Source organism: Microcaecilia unicolor, chromosome 2 (assembly GCF_901765095.1).
Source record: "Microcaecilia unicolor chromosome 2, aMicUni1.1, whole genome shotgun sequence".
Taxonomy (NCBI): domain Eukaryota; kingdom Metazoa; phylum Chordata; class Amphibia; order Gymnophiona; family Siphonopidae; genus Microcaecilia; species Microcaecilia unicolor.
In genome coordinates, this window is record NC_044032.1 from 424,344,138 (window position 1) to 424,369,588 (window position 25,451).

Consider the following 25,451-nt stretch of genomic DNA (forward strand, 5'->3'; position numbering starts at 1 on the left):
ATTGACATTTAGTGTTACAGAAGTAATTTGGGTAGTATGGTAATGGAAAACTGGATAGTGACATGACATAGGGCATTCTTAACATTGCTAGATATGTATGGGGGTTTCACAAGTTTTGGTCTTTGTGGTATATCTTGTCGAAGAGATGGGTCTTCAGCTGTTTGCGGAAGTTGGTCAGTTCATAGGTCGCTTTTAGGTTCCTTGGCAGTGCGTTCCAGAATTGCATGCTCATGTAGGAAAAGGTTGATGCATGCATTAGTTTATATTTTAGGCCTTTGCAGTTAGGGAAATGAAGGTTAAGGAATGTGTGAGATGATCTTTTGGCATTCCTGGGTGGTAGGTCAATCAGGTCCGACATGTAGGCTGGATGATTTTGTGTACTAAGGTGCATACTTTGAACGTGATACGCTCTTTGAGTGGTAGCCAGTGTAGTTTCTCTCGGAGGGGCTTTGCGCTTTCGTATTTTGGTTTTCCAAATATGAGTCTGGCTGCTGTGTTCTGGGCTGTCTGGAGTTTTTTTGAGTATTTGCTCTTTGCAGCCAGCGTAGAGTGAGTTGCAGTAGTCTAAGTGACTGAGTACTAATGATTGTACCAAATTCCGGAAAACAGTTCTGGAGAAGTATGGTTTTACTCTTTTTAATTTCAACATTGAGTGGAACATCTTTTTGGTTGTGATTTTCGCATGATTCTCTAGTGTCAGGTGCCGGTCAATGGTGCTCCTAGGATTTTCAGGGTTTCTGAGATTGGTAGATTTGGTTTTGGGGTGTTGATGGTGGTAAATTTGCTCGTATTATGCTGACAGGTGAGTATTAGGCATTGGGTTTTTTCTGCATTGAGTTTTAATTGGAAGGCGTCTGCCCATGAGTGCATGATATGTAGACTTTGGTTAATTTCATTGGAAATTTCTTTTAGGTCTTGTTTGAATGGGATGTAGATCGTTACATCGTCAGCATAAATATATGGGTTGAGGTTTTGTTTTGATAATAGTTTGGCTAAGGGTGTCATCATTGGGTTGAATATTGTCGGTGAGAGGGGGGATCCCTGTGGAACTCCACATTCAGGTGTCCATGTGGCTGATGTTGTTGAATCTGATGTCACTTGATATGAGCGTGTAGTTAGGAATCCTTTAAACCAGCTGAGAACGTTGCCTCCGATGCCGAAGTAGTCAAGGATGTGTAGTAGGATTCCATGATCAACCATGTCGAAGGCACTTGACATGTCAAATTGTAAAAGTAATATATTCTTACCGGTTGCAATCGTTTGTTTGAATTTATTCATGAGAATAACCAGTACTGTTTCAGTGCTGTGATTAGAGCGAAATCCTGACTGGGACTCTTGTAGTATTGAGAACTTGTTTAAATAGTCTGTGAGTTGTTTGGTGACAATCCCTTCTGTTATTTTGGTTATTAGGGGAATGGATGCTACTGGTCTATAGTTGGTTAACTCACTCGCGTTTTTCTTTGCGTCTTTGGGTATGGGGGTGAGTAGGATGTTTCCTTTCTCCCTTGGGAAGCGTCCATGTTGTAGCATGAAATTCACATGTTTCGTTAGATCTGTTATAAAGTGTTGGGGGGCCAATTTCATAAGGTTATTTGGACAAATGTCTAGTTTGCAATGAGATTTGGCGAATCTTTTAAGAGTTTGGGAGATAAGGTCTTCCGATAGTGGTTCGAATTCAGTCCAGATCCTATCTGCAGGGTATGCTCCATGGTCTGGGTCTAGACAGTCTAGTAGTGCAGTGTATTCAATGGGGCTAACAGGTATTTTTTATCGCAGTTGTACTATTTTCTCTTTGAAGTACTTCGCGAGATCATCAGCTCTTGGTGTGTCTTTACTGTTATTCGAGACTGACATGGTGTCTATTAGTTTGTTCACAAGTTGGAAGAGTTTGTGTGTGTCCTTGTAATTTGGTCCTATTTCGGTTTTGTAGTATAATCTCTTGGTTTGTCTTATGGTGTATTTGTATTTTCTTCGGAGTTGTTTCCAGGCTTTGAGTGTGGCTTCGTCTTTCTTTTTATTCCATGCGCGTTCTAATTTTCTAACTTGTGTTTTAAGTTTTTTCAGTTCTTCGTTGAACCACGGTATTGAGTTCTTTCTATGTGAAGTTCTGGTTTGAATTGGGGCGATGTTGTCTAATATTGTTTTGCATCTTTTGTCCCACTCTTGGAGGAATTTGATTGTGTCTGTCTTTGTTGTCCATTCGTTATCATAGATCTGTTGCCAGAATATAGTCGGGTCTATCTTTCCTCTAGTGGTGTAGGTTTTTCGTTCTTGTTTTTTGATTGTAGTTTTCGTCCTCTACTGGAGGGAGATGTATGCTTTGTAGTGGTGGTCTGACCAAAGTGTGGGTGTCCATTTTGTATTTGCTAGTATAAGGTTTAGGTCTGGGTCGAATTTGTATGCGATAATGTCTAGTGCGTGTCCTTTTTTGTGTGTCGGTTGAGTATTTGGTACGTGAAGATCCCATAATTGTAGGAATTCCTTGCATTCTTGGGTGCTTGTTAAGGTAAGATCTTCCAAGTGCAGGTTGATATCGCCTATAATGATAAGGTTAGAAGTAGAGATGCATACGTTCGAGATGAAGTCCATAAGGTGTGTTTGAGTGTCTTGCCAGCTGCCTGGCGGCCTGTAAAGTAGGATAGTGTTAAAGTGTTCCTGCAGGTTTGGATGATAGATTCTTACCGATGCAATTTCGAGGTAGGATGAGGTAGGATGGATTCAGCTATGGTAGTAATAGTGAATTCAGATTTGTATATAATGGCTATTCCACCTCCTCTTTTCCCGTTTCTTGTCCAGTGTGTAATTTTGTATCCTGGTGGGCATAGGTCTAGGGTTATGGGATCGTTAAGGTCGTGTATCCAGGTTTCGGTGATGAATAGGAAGTCAAGTCTGTCTGTGGTGATCCAATTCATTATAATATCTGTTTTGCTTACTACTGACCAGGCGTTAACGTATCCCAGTTGGATTGGACGGTATGGTTCGGTCTGGTTCGTAGATGTGTTAATTTTTATTAGATGCCTGTTTTCTAGGTTTTTGGTTTTGTTGTTTCCTTTCTTCGTTTGCTGTTGATTATTTCCGTATGGATTTGTTTTTCTTTTCAGTTGGTTATTGTTCTTTTGTTCTGGTGAGTTGTAGGTGGGTGGTCTATAGGCTTTGTGTATTGTGGGTAGGTTGTTATTTAAGTTGGGAGAGGTCCAAACATGATAGATTAGGGGGAGGAAATAGATTATCATGAATAGTTTTTTGGTATTCGTGTTGGTTGTGATTTGTGTGTAGTTTTGACAGGGTACAGTACAGTGAATGCAGTGCGGTATTAGCGATACAGTCTGAACAGTGCCGTATGAACAATGCAACTCTAACAGTAGGCAGTATAGTATGCGATTTTAGATAAATCATATGGTATGAGACACCTATTAAGCAGTTAAGAGCTTGACACATCAAACCTAGCAGACATTTAAAAGCATTTGACTCTGAAATATGAGACGCCTATTAATCGGTTAAAAGCATGACATATCTTGCTCCAGTGAGGATGCTGTGGGAAAACCTAGCGAACATTTAAAGCATTTAAATTACAATGAGATACGAGACGCCTATTAAGCAGTTGAAAACATGACATGCTTAATCTCATACCATGTTGAAAACATGGTATAAGATGCTTAATGAGCGTTGCAGAACTAGTAAACATTTAGAGGCATTTAACTTGCAGTTTTAGATGTAATATTGTGAAAATGGATGCCTACTAAGCAGTTATGAGAAAGATAGAAAGAAAGAAAGATAGAAAGAAAGAAAGAGAAAAAAAAAAGTCCCTTCCACGTGGAGTTGTTTCATCGGTTCTCAATTAACTAATTGGCACTAAACTGGCAAATCATTGGTGATAAATAAATGATGTTAACAAGCACTAACTGGTGCTAATTGCATAACAGACATTGTCTCAAACTTCTCTCATGTCCAAATACAAATGATGTGTTAACAAGGGAGGGGCATGGGCACGTCAGGGGCATTCCCGACTATTCTTGTGTGCATTTTATAGTATAGTTGCATTTACATACCCAACTGATGTATTTAGGCACCACCATTTATGTCAGCCAAAGACACGGCATAACTGGTCACACCTAAAGTTTGGCACGTAACTACAGATTTACACTACTATTCAATAACAGATTTGGCCTGTTAACTGCAGTAATTTAATACTAACTTAGAGTCCAGTTTTTTTTGGTGCCTAATTTGTAGCGACCTGTATAGAATTTACCCCAGGTGCTTAACGCCCTTTAGTAAAAGGCCCCTAAATATTTATATCTCTAGTTCCTTCACTATGATATATCTGTAATCTCAAAATAATAGAAAAGCGTTTGGAATATTATTAACATGGTTTTACTTACATAGCATGTTGTAAGGTTGAATTAAATAAACTAATCTCTGAAAACTTTTCAACCGCATCATATCCAAATTCATTGCCTTCAATCCTAGATTAAGAATAAAGTCATTTAGAGAAAACCTTCAAATTAGTATAATTGCTATTTGATGATACAATTAGGACAATAATCTCATTAAGGGGCCCCTTTACTAAGCTGCAGTAAAAGGGTCCTGTGCTAGCAGCGGCGGCCATTTTGCCATGCGCTGAGACTCTTTATACCACAGTGGGCAGAAAGGACGAAAAAAGAAATGGCCATGCAGTAAGATAGCACTTATCGCATGGCCATACGGGGGGAGCACTTACCGCCACCCACTGAGGTGGTGATAAGACCTCCCGAGCTAACCTGGCAGTAACCGCCGGGTAACTGGTGCAGTAATAAATAGGACCCTTCTTTCCCTAGCGTCAGAAATGGAGCGCACTGGGGCTAGCAGTAGTTCCGGATTGCCATGCGGTAGGCCCAGGGTGGGCTTATTGCTGCTTAGTAAAAGGTCCTAAGGGGCGTTTTACAAAGGCACGTTGAAAAATGGACTGTGGTAGTGTAAACACATGTTTTAGGCGCACGCAGAATCATTTTTCAGCGCACCTGTAAAAAGATGCCTTTTTAAAATTTTTGCCGAAAATGGACGTGCGGCAAAATGAAAATTGCCGCGTGACCATTTTGGGTCTGAGACCTTACCACCAGCCATTGACCTAGCAGTAAGGTCTCACGTGGTAACCAGGCGGCAATGGTCTGCACGCGTAAAATGCCAATTACTGCCCGCGCGCCAGAAAATAAAAATATTTTACAGTGCGCATAGTGGGCACGCATCAAAAATGAAATTACTGCAAGGGCCATGGGGTTGCCGGGCAGTAACTCCAAACTGACACGCATTGGACGCACATAGAGGCCTATGTGGCTTAGTAAAAGGGCCCTTAAGAGAGTTATGAGGTTATTTGGGTAAAACATGAAACAGTGACCTGATAAGCACAAGAGATACAATCACATTTGATATTTCAAGTCATCACTTTTTACACTTGCTGAGTCAAACTGCTTTCATGGAACACTACCAAGTCAGATGAAATACAATCAGTGGCATACCATCTCTACCCCCACCCCCTGCCCGGGATTGAATCAAGATGTGGAATGGTCAGCTATGGTTTAACAATGATATCATAAAATACACTGCCACAATTGTGTGCTGAAACATACAGGAGGAGTTTGGGCCATTTTGGTTAAGGGCTTGCCCCTTTAGCTTTCATTGGCCAGAGTTTATTATAACAGCTGCCAGTGTTTTTTAGCGGTTATGTGTGCATGTAAAAACCAGAAAGCTGACGTTGTTTTCAAATTTTTTGAGAATGGCGTTTTCTGAATATGTTTAATCTTATATAAATTTGTTTTGAATATATAAATTTTGTATTTTGGGTTGATTGTATGACCTGTATTATTTTTGTTATGGATTTTTTTGGGGGGGAGGGAACTATTTATGAAGATGTTGATTTTGTTTTGTTTTTGATTGATATTGTAAATGATTTTTGACAGTTATATAAATATTTGTTTTGAAAGACATACAACTTCCGAGGAAGTTTTTTCCATGTCACAGTGATGAATTCTTATACCACTTGGCCATTTTTGAAAGAATGTTCAAGTCAGAATTGGGACATCCTGCTCATAACGTCCCAAAAAAAAAAAGTCCATCTCACAGCCATTTTCAAACAGGAAAAATGTCAGGATTTCCTGTTCAAAAACAAGTGAGGCCGTTCCTGCACTGAATATGTCCAAAATGAACAACCACTCTTTCCAAAATGGAACATCCAAAATTTGAACGCCAAAAAAGTTTGTCTGGCATCATTTGTACAAAAATGGCCACAAAGATGTCTCTGCAGGACAGAGGGACAATTTAATGGTCAGTGTAATGCACTTTAAACAAAGGGAACCATCCTATCTTAATTCTTTTATGTTATTGTGAGCCCTCCAAGAACAGATAAAAGCCTACTGTACCTAAAGGTACACGACAATAGCCATCACACATGCAGGTGTCTTCAGCTACAGCAGATATTTCTATGTTCCACGAGGGCTCACATATTTGTACAGAAATAAAAGAATTAAAGTGGGAGTTACACCTTTCCTTTCCCTTCTTCTCTCTACCCCCCAACTCTCGTAATCCAATATCTTCCCTCTCTCTCTGCCCTTCTTTCCATAGCCAAGCATCTCATCTTTCTCTCTCTCCACCCTACTCTTGCAGCCAAACATCTTCCCTCCCCCCCCCCCATACTTGTAGCGTAGCATCTCACTGTCTCCTTTCTTCCCTACCCCCAACAATGCAAGTCCTCCCCTCCCCTTGAACAGTGCAGCTTCTCCCTTTCTTTCTCCTTCTCCCTAAACAACAACCCCCTCTCTCTTTCTTCTCCTTCCCCTCAGAGTCAGCATCGCCCCTACTCTCTCCACTCTATCTCCTCCCCATCAGCATCTTCCCCCCCCCCCCCCCCTCTCTCTCTCTCCTACAGTCAGTATGGCCTCACTCTTTCCCACTTCATACCCAGAATCACAATCTCTCTTCCCTCCCCTTATCTTCATTTTACTCTCTTCCCTGTCCAGAATTTTTCCTTCTCTCGCCCACCCCAATGCTCCAGCATTTTGCTTTCTCTCCACGCCACCACCACCACCAATGGTCCAGTGTTTTGCTTTATCCCCACCAGCATCACTACCACCACCTCCTCCCCTGGTCCAGCATTTTGCCATCTTCCCACCACCTCCACAAATGGTCCAGCATTTTGTCGTCTACCCACCAGCACCACCACCTCTACCCCAAATGGTCCAGAATTTTACCTGCTCCCCCTCTCCACACCACCAACACCCCCTCCAATGGTCCAGAATTTTGCCTTCCTTCCACCCACCATCACCTCCAATGGTCCAACATTTTGCCTTCTTCCCACCATCACCTCTTCCACCTCCAATCGTCCAGCATTTTTTCTTTCCCCCTTCCCCACCACTACATCAACACCACTTCCAAAGGTCCAGCATTTTGCCTTCCCCCCACCACAAATGGTGCAGCATCCCCTTTCCTATCCCCTCCCCAGTTGGCAATCTGGCATCTCCCCTTGTCTATCTTGACACTCCCCCCCTTTCTCCTGTGTACCTTTTAATAGTTTTCTTCTCTGTAGCGGTCAGTGGCAGTGAGCAGCAATTCATATAGACTGCTTGCACCAACCCCAGAGCCTTCTCTCTGACATTTCCAGCCTATGCAGAAGCAGGAAGTTACTTCACAGAGAAGGCTCTGGGGTTGGAGTGAGTAGGCTGTATGAATTGCTGTTCGCTGCTGCTGACTTTTAGAGAGAAGAAAATGTAAAGATACATGGGGGAAGGGGAGGGTCAAGCAAAACAAAGGGAGATGCCAGATCATTGGTTGGGAAGGGTATAGGAAGGCGAGAAGTCTGTGGGTAGTGACAACGGGAGGGGGGGTGATGTCACTTCCTGGGCTCAAGAAGTACAGGAACATTGTTCCAATGCAAATTAAGCCTGAGTTGCAGTGATTGGTTTTCTGGTGAGGTCAGTACCAAATGACCCTTTTAATTATAGATTTTTAATTGGAATGAGTGAACTGTTTTTGAGATCCTTCTACATGAGACCAGCAAGCTACGTGATCCTTCTATGTGAGACCTAACAAGCTGTTTAATTGTTTCCCTGATATACAGTTTCTTTTTTTGTTTGTTTTTAACATGGAGGTCAACACTGGATGACCCTTTTAATTATAGATTTTTATTGTAATTGCTACTGAATAGAGAGAGAGAGAGAAAGAGAGAGAGAGAGGTGTCCTTGATCTATTTATTAACATGCAGCTCTTTTCTAACAGTACGCATTGGGCTCAGGGAGCCCTCTATAGGCAGCCTTTGGAAAAATTAGTGGTTAGATATTAAGGCAAACTTTTACAATCATGTGGCATTTCTTAGCTTCACTCTTTTCATTTTATTAACTGCATATAATAAATGTAAACTGCTTTGATTGTACCACAGAAAGGTGGTATATCAAATCCCATTATCCTTATTCTTTTTACTGCACTTGGTATTTCTTCTTGCTTCCACTTTTTGATTTTATTTTGATCTGATCTAATTTTAATTTGATTTTGGATATAATTTTATATTTTATGCTCTGCTGTCTAAAGGCTTATATATACTTTTATGTCCCTATTCATGTTTTTAGGTTTGATATAGCGCTATTAATTTGCCCCTCATACAGACATTACGTATGCCAAAACATATTCAGGCTTATTTTCGAAAGAGAAGGACGCCTATCTTTCGACACAAATCGGAAGATGGGCGTCCTTCTCACAGTGACACCCAAATCAGCATGATCGAAAGCCGATTTTGGGCATCCCCAACTGCTTTCCGTCGCGGGGACGACCAAAGTTCCTGGGGGCGTGTCAGAGGCGTAGCAAAGGCGGGACTTGGTCGTGCCTAACACATGGGCGTCCTCTACCCATAATGGAAAAAAACCGGCATCCCTGACGAGCATTTGGACGAGTTTACCTGGTCCAGTTATTCTTGCGACCAAGACACAAAAAGGTGCCCAAACTGACCAGATGACCACCAGAGGGAATCGGGGATGGCCTCCCCTTACTCCCACAGTGGTCACTAACCCCCTCCCACCCTCAAAAAAAGAGCTTTAAAAATATTTTGCGGCAGCCTCAAATGTCATACTCAGGTCCATGGCAGCAGTATGCAGGTCCCTGGAGCACTTTTAGTGGGTGCAGTGCACTTCAGGCAGGCGGACCCAGGCCCACCCCCCCCCCCACCTGTTACACTTGTGGTGGTAAATGTGAGCCCTCCAAAACCCACCCGAAACCCACTGTACCCACATCTAGGTACCCCCCTTCACCCGTAAGGGCTATGGAAGTGGTGTACAGTTGTGGGTAGTGGGTTCTGGGGGGGGGGTTGGGGGGGCTCAGCAAACAAGGTAAAGGAGCTAGGAACCTGGGAGCTTTTTCTGAAGTCCACTGCAGTGCCCCCTAGGGTGCCCGGTGGGTGTCCTGGCATGTCAGGGGGACCAGTGCACTACGAATGCTGGCTCCTCCCACGACCAAAGGGCTTGCATTTGGTCGTTTCTGAGATGGGTGTCATTAGTTTCAAATCTGTCATCAAGAACTTTTAAATGATTTTTATTCCGGGTAGCATTACCTCTAGCTCTTAATATGTATCTTTTATTTGTATTTCTATATTTCATCTTAAAAGCTGTTTAAAATTGTTCTCAAGTATCTTAAAGTGAGCTTTTTAAACCAGGTAGGACTAGTTGTAATTCATATATATATATATTTTTTATAAAAAGGAATATATTATATACAACTTTGAAAGTCAACAGATGTTTTGAATCTGTCTGTATAGTCCTCCCCATAATCAGTGTGGTGAGTGTCCTTTTTTTATTCAATAATAGATTTTTTAAAAAATTTTAAATTAATAATGTCCTCTGTTCTTCATATATATTTTTTTTATAATGTTTCTTTTCATATTATTTTCAAATATCATATTATCAATTATTATTTCCAATGTGTATTTTAATTTTATATTCATATGCATGATTATATGTGTTTATGTATAACATTTTATTTTTATGAGTGTATTTAAATTTTATATGTTTGTGCACACATATATGTATATATAACATAAATCCCTTTTTGGTTCCTATCTAGTTATATTTATATATATGGTTGTATCTATATATAATACTAAGTTGATTAGATCATTTTTTAATAATAATTTTTTGAATGTTTATTGTATTGTGTTTTGTGTAGACCCCTGACGCAGGTGCGGAAGCACCGAAACACGGCCCGTGTTGGGTCTTTCTACAATCAAACTTGATTATTAAAACTTTTTCAAAATAAGTATTTGTGTCCCTTTTGTTTTTAAAGGCCCTTTGTGCTGTTTCTTTTCCCTTGGACTTTGTTTGTGCTTAGTTCCCTCTCTTTGCTACATTATGTTTATAACACCCCCACATTCTGTTAGAATCTCTCTGTGCAACAGACATGTGAAACACCACAGAAACCTTCAGCTAGAACTGACTGACATGCAGAGGAGGATTTTTAGTACAGGGGGCAATATGTCACATCCTAATCATTAATGATGTTTAATTCACTTAACCAAAGCCAAATTTTATGAAATGCAACATGTACCAATAAAAAAAAAGTATTTCCAAAATTACTAAATAATTACAGTAAAAAAGAATTAAAGAAGTAATAAAAAAAGCCCAAAGTACCATAATTCCTGCAACGACGTGTTGTGTACCAGTGAGTTGTATAGTTCCAAGAGTGCTTCATCCCCAATGTTTGTCCATCCCATCCTGTATAAAGAAAAAATATAAAGTTTGCACTTCTATTTATGCTGAGTGTTTTGCCCTAAATCTGACTTTATATAAATTTAATTCTAAATCTGAGTTTATATGGGCTTTCCTTTTTGTGTTCTAACAATTTGTACTTACAAATAAAGCTGAAAGGGAGATAGATGTTTTAGCTTCAATTGGCAGCCAGGAACTTGCTAGATTTCTTGAAGATTCACAAGATTTAATTACTGAATGGGCAGCTGTGTTAGCAAGATTTGTTTCCGAGGAAGATCAAAGTTTGGGTTTATAGGCTTGTTTTCAAAATAATATGCCCATTACCCCTACTGTATTCAAATCTTTCTTAAGCATATTCATTAGGGATATCCTGAAAATCTGGCCTGTTTATAGCCCTTGAGGACTGAATTTTGACAAGCCTGGGCTCAGTGTTCCCATTCTATTCATGCACATGCCAGTATATTCAAAGGCTGTATATCAAGGGCCAGGGCAGCCATGGAAAGGTTCAGAAGGAAGTTTATGCTTTCTGTCTTTTTTTCACAGAAGGGGCACAGATTACAATAGTTCAATGTAAGGTCCATAGTTTGAACTGCACAGTTATTAAAAGGGCCTTAATGTTACAAAAAAAATAGATGTAAAGGAGGAACTCTAGCAGAAATCGTGAAGCAAGGAAATTAACAATTGGGTGGCAATTTTTTAAAAATGAAGATAAATTGGAAATTAAAGCTTGCTAGAAGCAACAATAGGTTTCTTACCCCAGAAACTGCATTTTACAATTCGGAGCACTCAGGATATGGCAGAGAATTTTCACTGCTTCTGTATCCAAGTTATTTTCACCAATCCTAATGCCAAAAAAAATCATCAGATTAAAAAGTTGTATATAACATAATTCTCTTTAAAAAAAAAAAAAAAAAGAAAGAAACTTGTTGCAACAGCAGCAATAAAGCTTTCCAACCAGCCATCACTGTCTGTCCTCCTTCCCAACTAAACATTCTTGTAAACTTCCTTACCCACTGACACATTAACAAAACTGCTGTACATATAAGTTACAAATTACTTTATTTTTTATTATATTTTCTGCATTTATATCCCACATTTTCCCACCTCCTTGCAGGCTCAATGTGGCGATCGCCATTTCCGGAATGAGAAGTACAGAATATTATTACAATTAAATTTTAGAAAATATAAAGTAAATTAGAAGAAAATAGATATACAATTCATTTATGGTGCTAAAGCTGCAATTTATAGTATCATAATATTTTTAAAAGGCATAAAGGGAAAAGTCAAAACACCAATCAATTATGCTTTTCACAAGTCCATGGGCCTTCTTCGTAGACTAACATACAAACCCACTTGCCTGCTTATAATCGAAAGAGAAAAATGCCTATATTGCGACCCAAATCGGGAGATCGGCGTCTTTCTCCCGTGGGTGCCCAAATCGGTATAATCGAAAGCCGATTTTGGGCATTTCCAACTGCAATCCGTCGCGGAAACAGGTAAAGTTGACGGGGGCGTGTCGGAGGCGTGGTGAAGGCGGAACTGGGGCGTGGTTATCGGCCGAGGAGAGATGGGCGTCTTTAGCTGATAATTGAAAAAAAAGGCGTTTTTACCGCGATTTTGGGTCACTTTTTGTGGACCCTTTTTTTTCACGAACAAGTCCAAAAAAAAGTGCCCCAACTGACCAGATGACCACTGGAGGGAATTGGAGATGACCTCCCTGGATTCCCCAGTGGTCACTAACCCCCTCCCACCAAAAAAAACCCACTTTAAAAACTTTTTTTCCAGCCTCTATGCCAGCCTCAAATGCCGTATCCACCTCCATGACAGCAGAATGTGTTCTATCCTGTGGCAGCCTTTCCCTGGGTCTGATGTGGCTCTCGGGTGAGTGTGACACCTTTTCTGTTATGCGCACTGCAGAGTCACATCAGCAATGAATTGTGGTGGGTGTAGGATATTGGGCTCCGTGATTCCACTAGCTTGTGGCAAATGCTCACGATGTTGGTAGTTGGTAGGCTCTACTCCCATGGTGCTTTTCCCCTGCTAACTGGGTCAGAGTGTGCCCTGTTTTGTTTCCGGTAGTCCATGAGGTAGTGGCCATTTTTGTAAGCCAGTTTTAGATCCCTTTCACGTGTTAGCCACGTTAAAAAACTTAATTCTTACCTTGAATGTAGCTGAAAGAGGGCATTGTACACCATTCTGCCAGCTCTGACCTACTGCTAGTCTCAGTACCAGGGAGACTCGTTGCCAGTGGGGCACAACCTCTGATCTGCAGTTAACTGTGAGTAAGCGTGCTTATTCCAATAAAGGACGTTTTCGGAGAGATTAGTCTTCAGGTGTCAACTGGTGTGCCAATGTTATATAGCAGCAACAAGTCCTAGAGGCCTGCATGTATGCAGGTCCCTGGAGCACTTTTAGTGGGTACCGCAGTGCACTTCAGCCAGGTGGACCCAGGCCCATCCCCCCTACCTGTAACACTTGTGCTGGTAAATGGGAGGTCTCCAAAACCCACTGTACCCACATGTAGGTGCCCCCTTCACCCCTAAGAGCTATGGTAGTGTTGTACATTTGTGGGTAGTGGGTTTTGGGGGAGGGGGGTTGGGTGCTCAGCACCCGTGGTAAGGGAGCTATGCATGTGGGCATTGTCTGAAGTCCACCGCACTGACCTCTAGGGTGCCCATTTGGTGTCCTGGCATGTCAGGGGGGCGAGTGTACTACGAATCCTGGCCCCTCCCATGACCAAATGGCTCGGATTAGGACGTTTTTGAGCTGGGCGTTTTTAGTTTCCATTATTGCTAAAAAAAACAAACGCCCAGCAGAAAAACATCAATTTTTTCGAAAATACGGTCTGTCCCACCTCTTCACGTACCTATTTTCGGACATAGACGCCCATGGAGATAGGCGTTCACATTCGATTATGCCCCTCTTGATCTACCTATGGCCCTAAGATTCATTAACTGCAAAAGTTAAGGTACATTAGATGCAAAACCTCCATGACAATTGTGAGGGATATTCACAGCACTTTAGGGAGGGCTCCCATGCACCCCCTTTTTCCTCCCAGCATGCTATATATTCTCACTACTTTGCCGTCATCACCATTTGCTCTGATAGTTTGTATCCAGCATATTCTGTTTGGGTAAGCACTTTTTTCTTCTCCTCCCAGTGCTTGATTGTGATGTCTCTCCATTATCCTCATTTAGTTTAGTTCATTATTTATATTTTTCTGACTTGCTTGTTTTGGCAGCATTTTTTGTCCCAACCTTTGTTTGCACTGTTGAATTTATTTGGCTATGTATTTACTTTTAGATGCCCCTTTTTTATGTAGTTTCTCTTTCCCTCCCTGCCCAGCATTATGTTGATTCATTTTCAGCCAACGTTTGGTTCCCTTTTACTTTCTCTGCCGGTTCTATCTAGTTTTTTTAGTATCATATGGATACCATGTTGCCAAAGGTTTGTTTTTAAACCTATTAAGATTATATCTTTATTCAGGGCTTGTAGTGCTAGGTGATACACATTCAGTCAGCGTTTGGTTTCACTTTCACTTTCTCTGCTTGTTTAATTAATCCCTCCTAACTCTTCAAGTGTTACATGGATACTTTGTTATCAGATGTTTGTTTTTAAACCCATCATGTTCTCATTCCTGGCTTGTAGTGCTAGCTGATGCACATTCAGTCAGCGTTTGGTTTTATTTTCACTTTCTCTGCTGGTTCAATTAATCCCTTGTAACTCTTCAAGTATTACATGGATACTTTGTTATCAGATGTTTGTTTTTAAACCCATCATGTTCTCATTCGTGGCTTGCAGTGCTACGTGATCAGTGAGTTGACAACACATATACAAGTAGGACTCTTCATTTTGCATTCATTACTTGGGTAAGCATGAGGTTTTGTTTTTAGTATATTGTCATTGCATGATACTAATATATAAAAGTGCACCTGCATTTAATATTAATTACCCTATTTCATTTTTTCTAACAACCATTTATACATCATATTTTAGCTGGCATATAAGTCTAAAATTATATATATACCTGGAATACACATAATATTTATATTTTCATATTTTTTGATTTATATTAGCAGAAGCCAAAAACTTTTTAAATCTTTTGAATATATGTATGCTGTTTTAATGGCTATTAAGCATATTTGAGCATATTGACCTCTGATCAGAAAATTAGTGTCTATTGAATTTTCATATCTCTATATGGATGTGCATATATGTTTTTATTGGCATTATTTATATGTTATATGTTTTGATTTGTAGTGTATTTATTGACCCCTGATGCAGACGCTTTTTAGCGTCGAAACACGGCCTGTGTCGGGTCGTTATCTCTGATATAATAAAGACTGTTGGACTCACGTTTCCAGTGGTGAATCGTCTATTAGTCTCTACTTTTGCCTTCTGTGTCCCATGCACTTAAAGCAGAGCAGCACTACTAACTGCAATGTGTTTATCTGTCACATTAGCAGTTACAGTGTGGCAATGACCTCCACTTTACCAGCAGGGTACAGTCCCCACCCATTCCATGCGTAAACACCTGCATTAACTTTACATGGCACCATGCTGTTAGTGTCTGGTAATTCCTGCACAAAACAATTATCTCATCTTAGTAAATAGGCTCCATAGTATAATCTAGATTTTGGAAAACGAAATCCTAAAAGATATCAGGACAACAATTTTTTTCCTTGAGGCAGCAGTAAATGTCAGAGGTAGCAAATCACTGTATCCCTCCATCCATCCATCCATGCCCAGCAACTCTCCTCTCTCCCCTGCCCTCTCCTCCATCCATATCTAGCAAATCTCCTCTCCCCTGCCCCCTCCAGCCATCCAAATCCAGCAATTCTCCTCTCCCCTGCCCTGCCTTCCCCTCCATGTCCAGTGATTTCTCATCTGCCCCGCCCTGTCCTCCCCTCCATGTCTGATTCTCCTTTGCCTCCTTGTCCACCCCTGCCATCCATGTCGACTTGCCCCAGCCCCCGAGTTTGAGGTGCTACCCAGCCCCGCCCCCACCTGCCCACCCTCAGCTCCACAACAGCCCTCCTCTCCAACAGGTTAGCACCATGCTAGACAAAAAAAAATTTACAGGAGCACCAGAAATGGCGTGTGCCAGGAGCATAGCCAGACCTCGGTGGGAGGGGGTCCAGAGCCCAAGGTGAGGAGGCACATTTTAGCCTCCCTGTGCCACCGACCCCCCGCCACTTTTGACCACCTCCGCCGCTGCCGCCGCCCCTCCCCTGCCACCACTTCCGCCAGGTACCTTTGCTGGCGGGGGTCCCCAACCCCATTCAGCCCCGGTCTCCGGCACATTCGCTGATCTGTTTCTGTGAGTCTTGACTCCTGACATCCTGCACGTCCGTGCAGGACGACAGGAGTCAAGACTCACAGAAACAGATCAGTGAACGCGCCAGAGCCCGGCGCTGAAGAGGACTTCAGCTGGCGGAGGTTGGGGGCGGTGGCAGGAGGGGGGGGTCGAAAGTGGCAGGGGAGAGTCAGCGGCAGGGGGTTGAAAGTAGAGGGGGCCAGGGCTAAATCTGTGGGGGCCCATGCCCCCATGGCCCCACCTAGCTACGCCCCTGGCGTGCGCTCAACCCGGAACTACCATAAGTGGTCCACGTTGGCCACATTGGGCTTACTGCTGCTTTGTGAAAGGGCCTCTCAATTCATTGCACACGACCATTAGAGCCCTTGACCCCAATATGTATCTTACGGAGGGGAGGTCTTTTACTAAGCGGTGGTAAGTCCAACGCAGGCTTACTGCTCGCTAAACTGCAAGTACTGCCAGACTACCACAGCAGCCTGGCAGTAGTTCCCACCCCCAGCATGCCACTTCCAGCAATACAACAATTGCTGGTGCTTCCCTGGCGGTAACTGGGCAGTACCGCACTGTGCCCGGTTACCGCTGGGTTAGCATGGGAGTCCTTACCGCCACCTCAATGGCTGGTGGTAAGTGTTCCCCCCCAAATGGGCATGTGGCAAGTGCTTTACTTGCCGCACAGCTATTTCCATAATAAACAAACAAACAAAAAAAACAGTCTTTTATCTGTTGCAGTAAAAGTAGGCCTCAGCACATGTCAAAAATATTGACGCAGTATAGTAAAAGGACCCCTAAGATTCTTCTGATCAGAAAGCCTAGGTAAAGTGTGCCTACAAATAAAAATATGAGGCCTTACAGTTTTTTCTCTGCATTTCTGGGTTCTCTCCTCTCCCCTTTTCTCTCCCTCTCTCTAATTCTTGGGGTTTCTGTCTATTGAGCTGTCAAGAGGTTATAGCAACTTTATAAATAGCACCTGAATTCTGAATTTCACAATAACTCTTCAGACTAATTTGTTATAACAGTGGTTCTCAATAACTCCCAAACAGCTCCAATATTCAGGATATCCACAGTTAATATGCATAAGGTATACTTAATATATCTTATGCATATTATACACAGTGCCTTGCAATATACACAATAGACTGTACACCTCCTATATGAAAGAGCAATTATAGAAATATTAAGTAGAGGAGTGTGGTAGCCGTGTTAGTCCACTCTTAAGGTTATCAATAGAAATCAAACAAAATAAAACATGGAAAAGAAAATAAGATGATACCTTTTTTATTGGACATAACTTAATACATTTCTTGATTTGCTTATTTCCGATCTGAGGAAGAAGGGCAACCTTCGAAAGCTAATCAAGAAATGTATTACGTTATGTCCAATAAAAAAGGTATCATCTTATTTTCTTTTCCATGTTTTATTTTGTTTGATTTCTATAGAAATATTAAAAAATAAAAAGTTTTGATTGCATAAATCTTCATACTCCTTGGCTCAGATATTTAATGGAAGCCCCTTTTGCAGTAACAGCCTTTCTTACATTACTTTTTAATTATTTCTGTAATTGCTATTTCATGTTAAAAATGTACTTCTGTTATACAGATCAGTGAAACAAACTATTTAATGCAATATGAATTGCATTTTTTTTTAGACAGCAAGATGTGAAAAATGTATAAGAATGTGACGACTTTTAAAAAGGCACTGTTTATCCCAATAAGCAGGCTGGCTAGGGGTCCGTGTGGACAGATTTGGCCACTGTGTTCAAACAATGGCCCCTTACAAATAGATTCTTATACGTAAGGATCACAGTATTTTCACAAATGGGTTAGAAAGGCGGAACCTTTGGTTTACTTGGTTATTTTTAGAGTTAACATGGGCAGTAGTTTTTGACTTGTTGCTTTACCAGAGATTGACACAGCGAAAAAGAATGGGCTCCAGCTCCTGTAGTATTCCACTGTTGATATTTGTGGCTGTTAAATCCAATTCCAAAATGTCTCCATGAACCAGACTGCAAAAATAGTCTACAGCGCTGAAGTCTATAGGTGAAAATGTATTATCACTTAAGTTAAGTCGCATTACCGTTGGAACTATTCTGCTGGCCAAAGAGTTTTCCTGTTGTTCAAACAGACAGTGCAAGAGGTTAAGAATGTAAGCTCCATTTTCACAGTGTTTGATGAGCTCTTCAATCAACCAAGAAGCATAGGAGTCCAATTTGATGCTCTCCTTCAGGTTCAAATGCTTCAGGAGCAGCTTTTGATTCCTCGCAGACAAAATCCCCGAAAGGAATCTGAGAAACAAATCCAAGCTGCCAGAGCTGAGGCCAAACTTAATCTGTACTTCCAACTCCATCATATCTACTGAGAGATTCTCTTCTAAAGCATAGTACAGTGCAGCAAAAAACTCTTGCACAGTAAAATGGGTAAAGGAGAAGACATCTTCAGTAGATTCTGGGTTTTGAACAGAGGTCTTGTCAAGGAAACTATGCATAAGATCGTTCGAAGTGTAAGGCTCCAAGTCATGCATGTAGAACACTGTTTCATGCTTTAGCAGTGTACTATAAGCAAGTTTTCCCAAGTCGAGGATTGTTTCCAGTACTGTAGAGCATTTGTTACTGTTATGAGTATGATGCTTCAGTATTACAATAAGATAGTGACTATAAATATCAGTCACTGTTTTTGGTTGGTCCATATTAAGATTTTTGCTTTCCTTTAGAACACTGCAAACAATCCAACAAAAAGCAGGTATATAACATAATGTGAATAAAAAATGGTTTTCTCTTACAAATGTAAACATTTCACTGCCTTGCTCTTTCGTTTGGAAATATTTCAGAAAATAGTCCTTTACTTCTTTTTCAGAGAATCCAGTAATGATGACAAAGCGCTCAATGCAGTCAACTGGGATATGGTTGATGACAGTTGGTCTACTAGTCAAGAGAATCGTTGACTCAGGAAGGAGTTCACCATTTAAAAGGCTGCCCAAGATCTGTACCAACTCCACTTCATCATCAGGATCAATGACATAGCGATCCACATCTATCTGATTATAAAATTTGAATTCATCAAAACCATCCAAAATGATCAGTAAGTGCTCACTGTTAAGAAAAACGTCATCCAAGACTCTAGACAAGTGGCCCATTTTCATAAGGATGAGGTTCCTCAGGGTTGTCGGCTTGCTTACTAAGTTGAGATCCCTGAAAGTAAAATGTATCACAAAGTCAAAACTGTCGAATGTCTGCGTCCTTGAGAAGTCATATAAAATCTTTTGGACAAAAACAGTTTTTCCAATTCCCGCTACACCACTTACTAGGATTTTCTTGGGCGCACTCCTGTCAGTTAGCTTTTGAAATATCTCTTCGGTTTTGATCTCAAGTCTCTCTGCTGTTTTCTGCAAGTGGATGCGTTGCTGCCCAAAAGTTAGGAGTTCGTGTTTCTTGATTTCAAGGCTGTAATGGCCCTTGATAAGTAAAAGATTCACAAAATGATCAGCAAAGTAGATTTTCTCTCCATGCCGACTGTTATAATACTTCATGCAGTCATTCCGCCTAAGGAGCGTTTGCTTGTGTTTCAGTGCCAGCTTAAAATATTCTGCACAGAAAATCATAAAGAAGGTCTTTTAACACCGATTATGTCGTACAGAAAAAAATATATTTAATGTATCTCATTTTTATCAACCATGCAGAAACAGACATCAAAAATGCTTTCAACATTTATATCGGCAGTACTTCTTCATAAGAAAAACAGGGCCTGATATTGAAAGCAGTAAGCACTGGTGCTTAATTTATGTATATATACAGCAGTGCCAGCCATTTAAATGATGCCACTGAATATGCATATAAGTGAATAGTGCATCACTGCTCATATGCATAATGTATGTTACAACCCAATTTATTACCCAGTACCTTCATGCATTACCATAATGTATACTCCCTTACCATGTATATATGCACGATATATATTTATACCATGATCTGTTCCATGCATGTTATGTTCCTTGTATATTACCATGTAGGTATGCACCTGAACGCAATACCATTTGTAATTCTGTTACCCGGAAATGGCATACGCCATTACGGCAAATGTAAACCACATTGAGCCTGTAAATTGGTGGGAAAATGTGGGATACAAATGCTACAAATAAATAAATGCATATCAGATCTGCAAAAAAAGCCTAACTTATGCATGCAAATTAAACGTAGTGACTGAATTCCACCGCTATTTAGAAATTTTGTGCCATTTCCTAGCCTGTCCCCAACCCTGCACCTCAGCACACACAAACCAATCAATACTCAGTCAGCAGCAGTTTGCATTTTTTATGCACTGATTGTGGCCAGGCATCAGCACTGAATATCCAGGTCTGACTAGATAGTACCTGGCCACCAGGACGTATGCAGATCCTGGCCAATATTCAGTTGGAACTTGCATAAAACATTTATGCAGTTTCCAGCTGAATATCTGCCAGGACCCAAATAAGGGGATTAATAACCTCCACCACCTCATTCTGACCGCCCACTGCCCCCCCCCCCCATAAAAAGCACCCCCTTCTGGTCCAGCCCTACAAGCAGAGCAGCCCTTTAGGGAGCACCCCACCACCACCACCCTCAGAAGGCCCTCCCCCAGGCCTACCTTCATATTGCACGGTGGCCTTGTAGTCTTTGGGGCAGAAGCAATGCCCACTCATTCCTGCCCATGCTAACTGCAGCCTCAAAATGGCTATCATGACCCCTAGTTAACAGGTGCTCAAATTGTGTTGTCTGTGCTATTCTGCCAAACAAAAAAAAATGATCTAAATAATGTACCAATCTGTCCAAATGCTTCAATGTATGCACATGACACAGAGTACTCCATGGGCATACCTTTAAATGGAGAAGTAGCCTAATGGTCAGTGCAGTGGCCTGAGAACCAGGTGACTCCTTGTCATTCTGGGTAAGTCACTTAACTCTCCATTGCTCCAGGTACAAAATAAGTACCTGAATATAATATGTAAACCACTTTGTTTGTAACCACAGGAAGGCGGTATAGCAAATCCCTTCCCTTATCAAAATAATATTCTGCCCAGTATTCAAAGCAATTTAAGCAAGAAGGAGAGTCACCTTCTGCTTAAATCATTCATCACCGCCCAACTGCCAATATTCAGAATCAGTTATCTGGGCAGTGCTGCTGAATATCATCTCTAACCTCCCCCCCCCCCCAAAAAAATGTGGGCAGGTTGGGAGCAGTGCAGGGGGAGGAGTCAGAAGGTATGCGAATGCCTGTTTTGACAGGAGTTTTCTAAATAAACATCCTCATGACTAATTTTAATAAATGTTGATGAGCAATATTAACAAACTTGTTTTGATTACTCTCTTCTATTCAAGAGCTATTATGTAGAGTACCCCAGAACAATGTGGAAAATTGTTTTAAGATGTTATGATTACGAAGTGCCATGGGATCCTCATTGAATGAAAGGTGCTTTACATATACAAACAGTCATTTATAATTAAATTTAACCATTTTCTTGTCATTTAAAAATATTTACATGATTGACTTATTTCTATGATTTAAAATCTCTTTGGGAGCAATTTTCAAAACTTTGGGGTCCTTTTACTAAGATGCACTAATGGATTTAATATGGGTTAATTGTTAGCATGTGCTAATTCTGTTAGCGCACCTTAGTAAAAAGAACCCTTTGTGAACATCCGTCCCCCCAGGGTGCAGCATGACACAAACCCCCCGGCGCAATGACACCCCCCTCCCCGGCACATCAAGGAAGTAACCTGTTCCAGGGCAGAGGGAGCAGGGAACCAGCGGAGCCGACAGGCGCACGGCTGCTCTCTGCACCCTCCAGCAGCGTGCACCCGGGGCGGACCGCCCCCACTGCCCCGCCCTTGCTACGCCATTGTCCATGGATACTTTCTTCATAGGCTTTGCAACTATTTCCTAAGGGAATTGACTATACTTGGAAAACTGCCCATGAAAAATGTACCCACAGATATCTGTGCCTGCATTTAATTTGCAAAATCTGCAAAATTGTATTAGCATCTACTCCAACCTAATCCCTAATCCCACTGCCTAGATTTGGAAATAGTGTAGGATAAAACATTTTTTTTTAATCGATCAATGCTACCCTAATTTTGTTGCATACTTTTAACTGGGGAAAGGCTAAACAATTTTCAGACAGCCTAGTTAGTTAAGTAATTCCATCGAGATACATGATGAACATGATAAAGAAGGAATGATTAAGCAAGTTAAGTAATGATTGCTCTATTTTTTCTATTCTTTAAGACATAAGAAACTTGCAGGTGAGGAATCTTGTAATTAAAATATTGTCATGATTTCCTATATAAAGGGGTCAACTATCAAAGGATAGTGCTGCTGAATATCACTAATGCCATTCCCTGACCGGGTAGGGGTGGAGCTTGCTTGGACCCAGCACTTATCTAGTTAGCTGTGATATTCATTCTACTAACTGGCTACGGGGTCCTTTTACTAAGCTGCAGCAAAAGGGGGCCTGCGCTGGAGTTAGTGCATGTTTTTGATGCGCGCTGAGGCCCTGAGGCTGGGGGGGTTTTAAAAAGACATGGCCGAGCAGCAAGTGAAGCACTTGCCGTGTGGCTATTTTTTTTTGGGGGGGGGGGAGCACTTACCGCCACCCATTGAGGTGGCAGTAAGGGCTCCTGAGCTAACCCAGTGGTATCCAGGCAGGGTGCGGCACTGCCCAATTACTGCCGGGTAAACACCAGCGCCACAAAAATAAACACATTTTTGTAGCGCCATAAATGACGCTTGCTGGGTGTGGGAACCACCACCGGGCTGTTGCGGTAGTCCAGCGGTACTTCCGGTTTAGCGAGCAGTAAGCCCACATTGGGCTTACTGCTGCTAAGTAAAAGACCCCCTTAAAGTAAGCACATAAAGTTGAGAGCAAAACGGATGTATAATATTATCCCCCTCAGATTCTATACAGTACGCCTAGAGACCCGTGTCACAATCCAAGCGGATTCTATAATATAGCGCGTAAATTAATTGGCATAGCAAGCTAATCAGCACTGACATCAGCACTTAACAAGCAATAATGATCGCTAATTGGCCTAATTTCTAACACATGTAGGTAAAAAGGGGCATGGATAAGGAAGGAGAAATGGGTGTTTCGTGAGCGTTCCTAAATTTATACGCGTAGTTACAGAATATGGCCCAGTGCACATAAATCTACATGCCATGATTTACACCAAATTTTAGTTGGTGTAAACGGATGCACTTAGATTTAGGCACTGAAATTTCAACTAAGTGTATTCTGTATACCGTGCCTAAATCTAGGCACCATTTATAGAATACGCTTAGTCAGCACCGATTTTTTAGGCGCCATATATAGAATCTCCTCCGATGAGCCGAGTTAACCCTTAATATTCAGACCAGAATCAGGTTACCTGAATATTCAGTGCCAGTATTGAATATTGGGTGTTAGTTCAGCTCACAGCTGTAGGCGACTTATAGGCTCCTTACTTCCGCAGGCTGAATATTACCCCATAATGCTTAATATACCAGTAGAGTGTTTTTTTTACAGATCAATGTTTATATAGATGCAACTCAGAAAGGATGACAAGGATGTACGTTTTACTGAGGGGAAGGGGAGGACTACTTGACAGGCAAACATTACTTAAGAAGCCAAGAATTCTAAGACAACTGGATACAATATAAAAATATAAAAAAACAAAAAAAGTTTTTATAAGGATTTTTGTATACATTAAAGAATAGTAATATTGGTCTTACACTATATTTGTAGCTGAGCCAATGACGAGGACTGTGTTACATGTGAATTTATGTTCCACATACCACCTGAAATGTGATTTCTTACATTGGGTTCATATAATACTTATCCTATTTACCCCTGAATGATTTGAGTTTGGATAACATTGTATAAATCCTAATTATTATCATAATTATTACCCAGGGGCATTAAATAGAATGAATAAACAGGAAGAAAGCATTAGGTACTTTTACTGAAGTTCTTACCACTGGAACTGCCTTGCACCACCTGCCTTTGCTTTCCACAAGGTTTTTCTTTCATCTCTGCACAGAAAGAGCAGAATATTGAGGCAAGCTCCTCTCCCCGACAATCGATGATATCCAACAACCTTCTCACTTGCTTTCTGGGTCCTCGCTCATACGCTGCATCCTCATAATCATCTTTTGTGATTAGTTCCTTCTGCAAGAACCGGTCAAGAATGCAATCGATATAGTCTGCCAGCTCATCTATAAGTTTTTCTCTGTTGCGTTTCAGGAACATAATTGAGGATGACCTGAAAGCAAATGAGCAAAATCAGAACAAAATGAAAAGGGTGGTATGACATGAGCTGCTGGGTGACTGAAGCAACCACTTTAATTTAATTTCACCCTTTCTATTCTGTTTGACCCACTAGAGATTGAGATAGATTAAACAATTCTAAACAAGTGAATAGAATACAATAATGTAATGCAAATAAAAAAGATAAAATACAATCTACTACTACTACTACTACTATTTAGCATTTCTATAGCGCTACAAGGCATACGCAGCGCTGCACAAACATAGAAGAAAGACAGTCCCTGCTCAAAGAGCTTACAATCTAATAGACAAAAAATAAATAAAGTAAGCAAATCAAATCAATTAATGTGAACGGGAAGGAAGAGAGGAGGGTAGGTGGAGGCGAGTGGTTACGAGTCAAAAGCAATGTTAAAGAGGTGGGCTTTCAGTCTAGATTTAAAGGTGGCCAAGGATGGGGCAAGACGTAGGGGCTCAGGAAGTTTATTCCAAGCGTAGGGTGCAGCGAGACAGAAGGTGCGAAGTCTGGAGTTGGCAGTAGTGGAGAAGGGAACAGATAAGAAGGATTTATCCATGGAGCGGAGTGCACGGGAAGGGGTGTAGGGAAGGACGAGTGTGGAGAGATACTGGGGAGCAGCAGAGTGAATACATTTATAGGTTAGTAGAAGAAGTTTGAACAGGATGCGAAAACGGATAGGGAGCCAGTGAAGGGTCTTGAGGAGAGGGGTAGTATGAGTAAAGCAACCCTGGCGGAAGATGAGACGGGCAGCAGAGTTTTGAACCGACTGGAGAGGGGAGAGGTGACTAAGTGGGAGGGCAGCAAGAAGCAGATTGCAGTAGACTAAACGAGAGGTGACAAGGGTGTGGATGAGGGTTTTGGTAGAGTGCTCGGAAAGAAAGGGGTGGATTTTACGGATGTTGTAAAGAAAGAAACGACAGGTCTTGGCGGTCTGCTGGATATGAGCAGAGAAGGAGAGAGAAGAGTCAAAGATGACCCCAAGGTTTCGAGCTGAGGAGACAGGGAGAATGAGAGAGCCATCAACAGAAATAGAAAACGGGGGAGCGGGGAGGTGGGTTTGGGGGGGAAAATGAGAAGCTCGGTTTTGGTCATATTTAATTTCAGGTGGCGTTGAGACATCCAGGCAGCAATG

The 25,451-nt window shown here is 41.5% G+C and overlaps 1 protein-coding gene across 1 annotated transcript in view; it reads right to left on the reverse strand.

Moving 5' to 3' along the window:
* LOC115461146 (NACHT, LRR and PYD domains-containing protein 3-like) overlaps positions 1-25,451 on the reverse strand; it is a 58,742-nt gene that overhangs the window by 18,430 nt on the left and 14,861 nt on the right. The window contains exons 2-6 of the mRNA XM_030190751.1: positions 24,012-24,298; positions 17,930-19,610; positions 11,471-11,557; positions 10,638-10,721; positions 4,380-4,463 (exon numbers count right to left, since the gene is read on the reverse strand). Of these exons, the coding sequence (XP_030046611.1) occupies positions 4,380-4,463; positions 10,638-10,721; positions 11,471-11,557; positions 17,930-19,610; positions 24,012-24,298 (2,223 nt within the window). The remainder of the gene's footprint in view (positions 1-4,379; positions 4,464-10,637; positions 10,722-11,470; positions 11,558-17,929; positions 19,611-24,011; positions 24,299-25,451) is intronic.